General features: G+C 50.6%; 4 protein-coding genes across 4 annotated transcripts, besides 1 other annotated feature; 3 read left to right on the forward strand and 1 right to left on the reverse strand.

The window, feature by feature from the left end:
* Positions 1-11,675: a sequence feature (contig 1.156 1..11675(1)).
* azgA lies at positions 470-2,484 on the forward strand (the record flags this gene model as incomplete). Its single annotated transcript, XM_676711.1, has 5 exons — positions 470-559; positions 661-764; positions 840-1,653; positions 1,704-1,808; positions 1,855-2,484. 5 exons carry the CDS (start codon positions 470-472, stop codon positions 2,482-2,484), a joined length of 1,743 nt encoding a protein of 580 aa, XP_681803.1.
* ANIA_08535 (putative C6 transcription factor) lies at positions 4,204-6,159 on the forward strand (the record flags this gene model as incomplete). Its single annotated transcript, XM_050612166.1, has 6 exons — positions 4,204-4,326; positions 4,376-4,918; positions 4,976-5,103; positions 5,148-5,294; positions 5,342-5,650; positions 5,727-6,159. The coding sequence occupies 6 exons, from the start codon at positions 4,204-4,206 to the stop codon at positions 6,157-6,159; spliced, it is 1,683 nt and encodes a 560-aa protein (XP_050468114.1).
* ANIA_08536 (uncharacterized protein) lies at positions 6,315-7,971 on the reverse strand (the record flags this gene model as incomplete). Its single annotated transcript, XM_676713.1, has 8 exons — positions 6,315-6,635; positions 6,699-6,733; positions 6,844-7,150; positions 7,199-7,482; positions 7,532-7,686; positions 7,737-7,762; positions 7,810-7,856; positions 7,908-7,971. 8 exons carry the CDS (start codon positions 7,969-7,971, stop codon positions 6,315-6,317), a joined length of 1,239 nt encoding a protein of 412 aa, XP_681805.1.
* ANIA_08537 (flavin-containing monooxygenase) lies at positions 8,837-10,922 on the forward strand (the record flags this gene model as incomplete). The annotated part of the gene is made up of 7 exons (XM_050612167.1): positions 8,837-9,464; positions 9,514-9,842; positions 9,900-10,240; positions 10,291-10,438; positions 10,483-10,587; positions 10,642-10,830; positions 10,877-10,922. 6 exons carry the CDS (start codon positions 8,837-8,839, stop codon positions 10,795-10,797), a joined length of 1,707 nt encoding a protein of 568 aa, XP_050468115.1. The 3' UTR covers positions 10,798-10,830; positions 10,877-10,922.

The following is an 11,675-nucleotide window of genomic DNA, read 5'->3' on the forward strand; positions in this document are numbered from 1 at the left end:
GCAGCTCATGGAGCTGCCATCTCCAATGACGAAATCATGAAGGCACAGCTAGGTGAAGCTGACAGTAATTTGCCTCCCGTAAGACGAATTAGTCGATGATAAGCAACGGCCTGATACGTTACCCGGGGAGATCCGCCAGCGTACGCACTTTGGAGATGAACGCTGGCAGATGACTCGCGGGCTCAGGGACTCGTCCCGTGGATAACTCGGCCAGTGAGGCCCTTCGAGCCTATCGCAGACGGTCCCACTCGATCCTGAATTACTGGTCTCGGCAATCTGGGCACATGGCAGAGATAAGGAATTTTTTTTTGCCCCAGTGGACGGTCGGGAAATAAAATCTCTAGCGCGCTGTCGTGTGAGCTTCTGGAATGTCGTTTCTGCAGGCTGAGTCCTCATCTTGACGCCCATTTCGCTATCCCAACGGCTTAGCCGGTCGTCTTTGCACCTCCTATTTGACCTCACAGACAGCATGGGGTACGCTGAGTGGATTGGCCGTACCAATGCGGCCGTGGCTCGTAGCCCGGTCGGTCGCTGGTTTCGCTTGGAGGGGTCCGGTCATGTATGTCTTTGAGCGCTCGTAGAGCGTTGTCCTTCTCTGGACTGCTCGCTGTATGCGAGCCTGGGAATAAATCCTTCTCACTAATTCGCGCTGTCCTTCAGCCCCGCGAGCGAAAAGGCGCGTACTTCTTCACCGAATTGCGTGCCGGCCTTGCCACCTTCTTCGCTATGGCCTACATTATTTCCGTGAACGCCAATATCACGAGGTACGTACCGTTATGAGGAGCGACATGCGCCAACGAGAAAATCGACTGGAGGTGCTGACGAGAACGTCTGTTCAGTGATACAGGAGGAACATGTGTCTGTCCAGCCGAAGACCTCGCAACGGCGTGCGACAACAACACCGAGTACCTCCTATGCAAGCAGGAGGTTAACCGTGATCTGGTGACTGCAACGGCGGCGATCGCCGCCATTGCGAGCTTCTTCCTCGGTCTTCTCGCGAATCTGCCCGTCGCTCTGGCCCCGGGAATGGGTCTCAACGCGTACTTTGCCTATACTGTCGTTGGTCATCATGGTACCGGATTGATCCCCTACAGTCTTGCAGTGACTGCGGTTTTCGTCGAGGGCTGGATTTTCCTCGGTTTGACTTTACTCGGTATCCGGCAGTGGCTTGCTCGTGCCATTCCCGCCTCGATTAAACTCGCGACCGGCGCCGGTATTGGATTGTACCTGACGCTGATCGGTCTCAGCTATAGTGCCGGTCTTGGAGTTGTGCAGGGGGGTACAAGCAGCCCTATTCAGTTAGCCGGCTGCGCGTCAGATACGTTCGGCGACGACGGGTTGTGTCCTTCGTCCGAAAAAATGCGCAATCCCACAATGTGGATTGGTATCTTTTGCGGCGGTGTTTTCACTGTCTTCTTGATGATGTATAGGGTCAAGGGTGCAGTGATTGCTGGTATCCTGCTTGTCTCGATCATCTCATGGCCGCGTCCGACCCCAGTTACCTATTTCCCCCACACAGAAACCGGTGACAGCTCGTTTGATTTCTTCAAGAAAGTCGTCACCTTCCATCCGATTCAGCATACTCTGGTGGCGCAGGAATGGAATATCTCCAGTAATGGTGGACAGTTTGGCCTCGCATTGATCACGTTCTTGGTATGCTATCTAGCTCGTCGGTATATACAGAGCCCTGCTAACTGGGATAGTACGTCGACATTCTCGACGCTACGGGTACATTATACTCAATGGCCAAGTTTGCTGGCGCCATGGACGAGCGCACCCAGGATTTTGAAGGCAGTGCTATGGCTTATGTAGGCCTCTCACACCCTCTCGTGAAAACATCGCTAACTATAGTAGATGGTCGACGCAATCTGCATTTCCATCGGTTCTTTGTTCGGTTCTCCGCCTGTTACAGCATTCGTCGAGAGCGGTGCTGGTATTTCGGAAGGTGGAAAGACCGGTCTGACATCATGTATGACCGGTATCTGCTTCTTCATCGCCGTCTTCTTTGCGCCTATCTTCGCCTCGATTCCTCCATGGGCCACTGGCAGTACATTGGTCATTGTCGGCTCCATGATGATGCATGCGACACTCGAGATCAACTGGCGGTATCTTGGAGACGCGGTTCCCGCGTTCTTGACGATTTCGCTCATGCCATTCACCTACAGCATTGCCGACGGCCTGATCGCCGGTATCTTGAGCTACATCCTCATCAACGGAGGTGTGTGGATTGTTGCCAAGTTGACTGGAGGCCGGATTTCTCCTCCTAACCGCGAGGAGGAGCACGAGCCGTGGACCTGGAAAATCCCAGGAGGATTTTTCCCGCCATGGCTGGTGCGTGCGGTTCATGGGAAGAAGGACTTCTGGCGGGCTGAAGATGATGCCAATGATCTTAGCCTTGGCGTCATGCCTCACGGGTCGCTCTCGTCGCAGGATCGCGCGGGCGAGAAACTTGCATCCTCAAAGGAACAGGTCACGGAGAAATAGCCAACGTGACCGGTATAGTATAGACAGATGGAGGAACCTAATTTATTCAGAGAGCGAACGAAAGACGTTCTCCAATATGTATAATTGTTATAGCGCATGCACTGTCAGAGCAGTTCTCTGCAAATATAAAGAATTATCACGAACAACCTGCATACTTGGTACAATTCGAATCTTTTAGCATCTTTGGCTGATTGCTTTACGGTCACGTGCATATGTGAGTCGACTCGAGCATTAGCTTACGTCATTTTAAGGACGCCAGACTACATCTCTCGAAGTCAACGCGTGTTTACCTCGTAACTAGTCAACAGCCACCAAGTCACCAAAAGCGCGTCAAATGGCTCGAAAATGATGGAGTAAGAAGCCAATCTGAGTGTGACACTTGAGCGTGCCTCCACATTCATCTCATGCCTTAAGTCCACAAGTTGTTTGCTGTTAGGTCCTTTGAAGCGCGTCTGATGAACTTGAGGCCAAGATGCGTCTTGGATGAGGGATCCTGACAAGCCAGTAGTTCTTTCACTTCTAGTTAGTCTAGGGAGTGAATATTCCGCAGCACACCGCAAGGTCTCAAGCCAGACAATATTCAAAGCTTGCTGGCCTACAGCCATTCAGTCCTCAAAACAGAGAAGTTGAATACCAAGCCGGCAACACCACACTACCAGACCGTGGGAGCGCTCTATAGTCTCAACCACAACACCTTACAGTCCGTCATTGAAGGAAGCTCTCCAGTGGCAAGGCTGTCGGAGTGAAGCTCGCGGAGTACTGCAATCATATAGTTTAAGATTGCTCTGAATACCTTTTACAATTTTTGAACTGTTTTGAGTTATTATTTAATGACGTCGTCCTTCTAGCCAAGAGAATGCCAAACCATGGGCTTTTATTGAAAGAGATAAACAGATAATGTCCAAGGTGCTGGAGACTCAAATGAAAGCCCCTCTATACGAACGGTCGGGATTTGATTCAGTTCAGAAATGAGCAATGAATGTAGTTGAGGTGTTACTGGGGATGCAACTCTGAGCGCGCCGAACGCGCTTCGCCAACATATTTTGCATGCCATTCCAAAAGCCATAATATGATTAGCTGCTTTATGTAAGAAATAGCTATTTTGATCATTATATGCGTTGTTGTGTGTTGTGAATAGCTTCAATTCCCGTGCGTCGTTAACTTTTGTGGCGTCGGCCACTGATAACCTCCTTAGTCAGCGTAGTAGCACCTTGTTTGATCACATGATATACACCTCTCAGAATATGAGCTGAGCGATTCAAAGTAAATACTTCTATAACATTTGAGAGGAACAAAGGACATGATTCAACCCAAGAAGCAGAAATCTATCGGGAGGAGGATTGCGGATCATTTCCCTTCCGACCGGAATGTAGGGGCAGTGGAAAACACTTCCGAAGGCCGGAAGCGATCACCGCCCCGCTCAGGCACGACCGCAAGTTCGCCGAGAACCTCAGGGAGTCTTCTCCTATCTGTCTTGCCGCACTCTGACGCGGGCGACGAGCAAGCCCCCTCGGCTTAGGCTTAAAGCTGTGCAGTCACTTGATGGTGTCTGTTAGCGAGGAATGACTCCTGACGATTGCTCATATTCCGCGGCGGATTGATCGCCAACGCAGCTTTGACTCGTCAACACCGATCCCTAGGGACAGTGGTTCTTCGTCGTCGGTCTACGGTTTATTGCTGGCACTTATTCTTCCCCGCGCCTCGAGCATGGATTGAACAATGCCAAACCCAAAGTCCCGTCGCCTAGTTCCCGTAGTCTCCGACACTATTTCTCTCCCCGTCCAGAAACGCAGGAAGAATGTCGGCACCGCGTGTTCGTCTTGCAAGGCTCGCAAGCTCAAGGTATCTAGTGCTTAACTCCGCTTTTACACTGCCTGATATATGTTGATAGTGTACCGGAGCTCCTCCCTGCGCCAACTGCCTGAAAAGCCGCCTCGAATGTACCCTCGACGAAACCGCCGACAAACGCCGTCGTGGAGTCCTCAAGCGCAAGATTGACAAGTTGGAAGATAAGGAAGATCTACTGGTCCGCCTCCTCGAATTCTTTCGCGAGAGTAGCAACCGCAGCACAATCCCTCTTTTGAACCTCATCCGCAGCCATGCCTCTCCTGCAGAAATTCGCTTCTATATCGAGCAACAGCCGAACCTTCCGCAGACACCAGAGCTCTTGGAAGTTGAACTGCCTCAGCGCCATATTCTTGACGCCAGGAAGTCTTCTGACGCTCCACGCTTCTCTGTCCCTGCGCGACCCTGGACCTCCATTATAGACGACGACGATCTTGTCTCGAGGCTGATTTCTTCCTGGTTTACGTGGGTACATCCGATCTGCAACTTCATCGATCGCGATCTCTTCATCCGGGATATGCAATCTGGATCCCTTTCAGCATCGTATTGCTCGCCGCTCCTGGTGAACATCATACTATCTGATGCATGTGTATGTTTGATCTCTGTTTGACTGTCATCCCGTGTTTCAGACACTCATTTATGTCAGGCTTACTCTTCCGACAATCTATCTGATCTGCGAACGAACTTTTACACGGAAGCCAAAAGATTACTTGACAAGGAAGAGGGCCGTATTAGTTTACCCACGGTGCAGGCCTTATCAGTTCTATGGATGTGGTAAGGAATTTCCTATTTCCCACGTACATCCTGATGACTTACAGTAATAGCGCAACGAACATCGGCCGTGACCGACAAGCATGGATCATAGGTGGACAGCTGGCGTATTCGCTTCGAGAACTGTTGGCTTCCTGCAACTCTCCACCTGATTATGTTAACCACACGAACTGGGGTATATTCAATCTTTCCTTGTACGTTACACTCACTAGATTTTCCGTTTGACTTGCTGACTCTCCAGGGCTCATGCTTTACTAGTCCGAAAATTCCCAGCTATTCCACCACCCTCCCAGCCGCCACCTAGCAACCAGTGCAAGAACCACACTTGGTGCTCGCAGTCTGACGCACACACGTTCTGCCTCTTCAACGCCGTTTGCGAATTGAACCGAACTGCGTACAATCTGGGGCAAGCTCTCTTCACACCCCTGCTCCATTTAGACTTGAGTAGCAAGAAACTCGACGCACTCCAGTATCTCGGTGAATGGCTGGACCAGCTACCGATATGTCTGAATGAACGCAATGTTGATATTCCTCATGTTCTCTCTCTACAGTAAGTTGTTGCCAGCTCTTAACAGTCATGCCAGCTCCTTTCAGGTTGTGCCAGTGCTTCCAGCTGACCACTCTAGTATGCACTACCACACCATCATGTCGGCAGTCTACGGCCTATTTCGATTCCAGTCTGTCGATCCCTCCACTCACCCACTGAGCCCGAATATCCGTGAAGCTCTAAGGTCTCCTGCTTACGCTTTCGACGGCTGTCTGTCGTCTGCCTGCAAAGTCGCGCAGTTAACCCTTGTCCATCGTTCTAGGTGGGGAGCCGACCGGATGCCTGCAATCAACGTTCCTTACATTATAACAGCACTCTTCAATCTGCTAGAAGTTATAGACGATCCTATCAATCGTGATGCATTTATCTCACTCGTGGTAGCCACCGGTGCCTTTTCGCAACGATCGCCCGTTACAAAAGGATATATGCGCACCCTACAGAACATGGCGCTAGAACGAAAGATATCGCTTCCAGCCGAAACAGGTCCTTTTTTCTTGAATTCGGACTCCTGAATATTTGTGGACGATGCACTATTGATGATACCCATGCCTTTTTTGGATGTTAATTGTTTACGGGATTGGTGTCTGGCTGAGTTCATGAATATAGCCTCGGGTAATGTCTTATAATTTCATAGTCATATCTGCTCGTAAATAGTCAATCACTAAGATCACACCGTCTCTACTCGCTGCACACCCTCCCCCCATCCAAGTGCGGTGGTCATCCTTCTCAAAAAAGTAATGTTCGGTCTATCATTGGACTCAAGATTGCCCCTGGAATTGGTGAAACCAGCAGATGTATTCGACCTTTGACCCTGCGCTTTATTCCGCAAGAAGACGAATTTGTCCTGCCAGTGCCAGATCGCCCAGATGACCACCGTGGCGAAGGTTAAGGGCAGCGTCACTGCCCAGTAGAGCCAGAACTCGTCAGCCATGAGCCATGTATTGCCCGGGTCAGCTTGAAAGCTGAAGAAATTGGTGCCGAAGAGGCCCTTTGTCTCCAGTCAGACATGTCCAAAGTGTTTGAGCGGATCAATGCACGTGAGCAGACTTACAGATACAAACGTCCCTGGCAAATACACCATACTCACTATAGCAACTGTCTTCATCATGTTACTGTCTGTTCGGGCGTCGCTACCGAAGCTCTGAGATACCAGGTTGAATGCCTGCCTTGTTAGCATCTTTCTGTCTGAAAATGACCTTGTTGAGCTAGATGTGTTACCAGGTTAATCTCATTTCGATGCCGGTCATTCAACGACTTCGACCGAGTTTTTAACGAATGTGCTCTCTTTTCCTCGTGCAGGATACGCTGACGGGTCTTAATCCATATTCCTAGGTTTTGCCGAATGTCTTCCTCGTCTTCGTTACGCCAACGATCTTTTTCAGCCGCCATCATCCGCAACGTATGTTGCGCCACCTCGATCGTTTCTTCATAGTGGAAAAGATGCCGCAGGATGTCATGCAGATGGGGAAAATCGTTCGGCTTATGTGCTGACTCTGATCGTTCCTAGCTGATCAGTCAGGTACTGTACTTGGCGACTGGACAGCTACACACCTTCTCCTGCTTTCGCACCAAGTCTCTCAACAGCCAAAACGCCCTATCATACTGCTCGAGCACCATCCGCGCAAACGCTGCATGCCAGGAGAATGGATTACATCGTCGTTCTTCGGCGGGCGGAATCCTGGGAAGGAATTCGCTGGGCCTCTGCAACGGCGGTTCGATGACGTGCACAACGTGTCGTCCGGTGTCTGCATTCCAATCCACGTGTATGGCAGGCTGCTTCCATTTGTACTCTCCCGCTGTTTTGACTTCTTTGATTTTGAAACACGACCAGGTAACTAATAGGACGTTAGATCAAGCCGTCAGCGCGGAAAGCGAAGAGGAAACCTGCTGGTGTGACTCTAGCATTCGAGTCGTTATATTCACAGTGGAAGGACCCGTTAATGTCGTCCTCTAGCACCGGCCAGAATTCATCAAGGAATTTGTTTTTGAACTCGGGCATGTGTTCTTTCGCATATTCTCTGAATTCGTTGGAGAGAAGGCTACCGGGGTGTGAGTGCTAATCCCAGAGACCAAAGAAAAAAATGCATACACGAGAAAGTTGGCCTCCGGCCTGGACTATGCGACCGTCAGCTTGAACCAGTAAGCAGCGGACTGAAACATACCTCCAAAATATTCAAATCAGGTTCACGGTCTTCCCAACGGTCGGGCCCTTTTCGGATCGGTCAGCTATCACTGAAATTTGGATCGAACGTTGTCGTACCGATTTCTTCGAAAATCTGGACCAGCGGACGGCTGTTGACCGTACCCATTTCAACCGCAGTCATCATGCAACAACTCTATGGGCTCAACGACATATCAACGAGCCAGATTTCGACAAAGTCAGGAGCGTAGAGCGATGCAAGACGGATCTTATAACCCGCTCAGGGAGCCGTTTATGACAAGGCTGAAACTTTGAATTCTTTTTACCTTATCACAGAATTGCCTGGGAGCCGCAGCTGGGCGCTACACCGCTAGCATTTGTTGGAATGAGACGCGTCAATTGGTGGACGCAATTGGCCTATATTCGTCGCGTTACAGACAGCAAACTTGGTCGCAGATCAGGTTGCTAGTCCATTCACGGTGGGAAATGATTCGGCAGGATGTGCCCATTCGCGGACCTATGCGAGTGCAGCTGTAACCACCCACCCGCCTTCTCCGGAGCCTTTAGCATAGACGCGACAGGCACCAGAGCCTGGACCGGGCTATGCAATATATGGTTGGTGATTTGTCCAACGCAGCTACTCAAGCTGTTATAGAATGGTTGTACCAATATGGAGGAGATATACCGATTGACGTGGCTTCGCGGGCAATCCAGGTTTACTTATAACGACTGTGGCTGTGCTCAGCAAGGCGCGAAAAGCCGTCACACCTTCTATGTAACTGCTTATGCCTTTTCTTCTGGTGAAATACTCAGAGTACATGCTGGAGATGGGTGAAATTCGCATCACAGCTTCGCATTGTTGCAGCTTGGCAGCCTATGAGCTTGCGTATTGGCTGCATCTCAGCACGCTACCTCGGCAGGTCGCCAACCCGTCAGACAACAGCGATGGCCGTGCGGGGAAGCTCTCATGATCTTAATCTGTGCCTATGATCTTGTAAAGCCATAAAATCCAAACTTCTTACTTACAGTAACTGCCTGTAGCCATCAAAATGCCGCCAGAAGACGCCCAATTCCTACCCACCTACAGCCAGATTGCTTGCGTTGGCGCCGGAATAAGTGGCATAGCACTAGGCGCCACGCTGAAACGTTGGTATCAAATGGACGACATTCGGTATTTTGAGCGACACAGCGATTGCGGCGGAACCTGGCACATTAGCTCCTATCCCGGTATGTCTGTTGAGTCCATTGAGTTCTCGGCTAACAGTATCTACAAAGGCTGTGCGTGCGATGTCCCGAGCGCCCTCTACAGCTATTCATTTGCGCAGAACCCAAGCTGGACCAAGTTGATGCCTTCGTACAAGGAAATCAAGGCGTACCAACAGGAAGTAGCCGACAATTATGGACTCCATGAGAAAATGACGTTTCGCACCGAGGTCAAGGAGTGCTGGTGGCGAGAAGATGCTTCACGATGGCTCATGAAGCTACGCAACGTGGAAACGGATGAGATCTCCTACCATGAATGCCAGATACTCTTCGGCGCGACGGGAGTCTTAGTTGAACCTCGCGCCTGCGATATCCCGGGCGCGTCAACATTCAAGGGCTCTCTCTTCCACACCGCGAGATGGAACCACGATGTTAGTCTGGACGGAAAGAAGGTCGTAGTCATTGGTAATGGATGTATGTCCTCGATCACACCATCTCTTTAAAAAATTTGCTGACAAACCAGGTACTGCTGCCCAGGTTGTACCAGCTATCATGGATCGCAGCGGCTCAGTGACGCAAATCATCCGCAGCAAGCACTGGGTGGTTGAAACGGCCAATGTGCAATACACCCCTACTATGTTATGGGCCTTTCGGAACATCCCTGGCCTCCAGGCACTCCATCGTTTCGCTATATACCAAGGCGCTGAGGCTGACTGGCAGCTCTTCCCTATGACGAAGTCGGCTGCTAAATACCGCCAGACGCGACGCAAAGAGATTGAGGCCTATATGCGAAGGGCCGCGCCGGCCAAATACCATGACCTTCTCATCCCAGACTTTGAAGTCGGCTGCAAGGTATACCTCTTCTTCCTCTAATGTGACTGTCTACTGTGAACCTGCTAATGTTATCAGCGTCGGATCTTCGATTGCGGTTACCTCGACTCCTTGCACAATGATAAGTATCTCCTCACGGACGCCAAGATCCTCGAAATCACCCCGGAAGGTATACAAACCTCGAACGGACTCATTGAGGCAGACGTGATCGTCCTTGCGACCGGATTCAATACGAACACTTTCCTCCCGGGTATGCAAGTTCATGGTCGAGATGGCATAACCGTTGACGAACACTGGAGCCGCCAGGGCGGTCCAGGGGCATACAATACCTGCGCGATGAACGGCTTCCCGAACTTCTTCGTCCTACTGGGACCAAATACCGTAACGGGCCATACGTCGGCTGTTATGGCTGCTGAGAAGTATGCACTAAACGTCCACCTGATATGGTATTTGTTAACTCGGGCTATAGCTCGGTAAATTACGCACTTCGCGTCCTAAAACCGGTCTTAGATGGCGCCGCATCAGCCGTTGAAGTCAAAGCTGATGCGGAACATGCTTATGTCGAGAGCGTCCAGACTGCGCTACGGAATACAGTTTGGAACGCTGGCTGTCACTCGGTATGTTGCCTCCCAGCTGTCTGATACCACTAACCTCGGTGTAGTGGTACGTCAACGAGAAAGGCTGGAACGCGATGGCCTATCCCTGGACGCAGCCCCATTTCTGGTATAGAAGTTTGTTTCCGGTTTGGAAGGATTGGAATATCAAGGTAGTTCCCAGATCGTCGAGTTGGGCTTCAAACCAGACTAACACTGCTGGACAGTGGGCACAGAAACCAGCCACTCAGGCTTGGAGACGGCTGCTTCTAGCCGTATTACTCGTCGTGAGCCTTGGTGTATTTAATCGTGCTGCCACTTCCCGCAACGTTTCATGGTGGACAGGGATAGTTACTGGACTACGGAAGAGAGTTACCGCGTAGGTGTATTGGATTGTCCTGTAGCTTTATTATCAGGTAAGCATTTACCTGACTAGTTTTATACTCTAGCTAACACCTTCAGGATACGGGTGTTTAGTACCACAAATTCATCTTATTGGTTGTCTTAAGATTCCATAGTGTCCCAAACATAGCTCTGGATATGGGCGGAACGGCGATAAGGAAAATAGCAAGCCCTCGGTTTTATTAGCTGTTTTGAGTCCCGAGCTAGATGCAGGTATCTCCGTCTAAGTGAGACGTAGGGCCAACCCGGACTTAAGCGGCAGCTCCCGGATTTAACAACTCCCTAACCTTCCTGGACTACGATTACAGCAACATGAACTTCACTTCCTCTCTCATGCTATGCGCAGCTGAGATGGTCGTGTGGACAACACAATCGTGGATCGCTCCCTTGGCACGCGGCCGAACAGAGGGTGCCGTCATGGCTTAACTCCGCTGAATATATCTGATATATTTATATAATGGAAGCTCCCCACGAGTCCAGATCACGCAAACATACTTTTCTGAAACATACTTTGCTGCGTCTATTGCCCTTACAACCATGGCCCTAGTTGCCCCTACAGTCGTTGGCAAGATTGTCGGCCCTAGTGGCTTGGGTCTCATGGGTACGTCCACTCTCTGAACATCCCATCTTCAACTAACCTGCTTGCAGGATTCACTCGCCCTTGGGCGCCCGTCGAGTATTCGTTGGCGACAAGAGTCCTGAAAACCGCCCTGGATCAGGGCGCGACATTCTGGAACGGAGTGAGTAAACCGTCCTAACCCCGCAAACCTACATTACAACTACTAACCAACCAGGGCATCCACTACGGCACGCCAAAATGCAACTCTCTCCACCTCCTCAAACACTACTTTACCCGGGA

This window comes from Aspergillus nidulans, chromosome V, assembly GCF_000011425.1.
Source record: "Aspergillus nidulans FGSC A4 chromosome V".
In the NCBI taxonomy this organism is placed as follows: Eukaryota; Fungi; Ascomycota; class Eurotiomycetes; order Eurotiales; family Aspergillaceae; genus Aspergillus; species Aspergillus nidulans.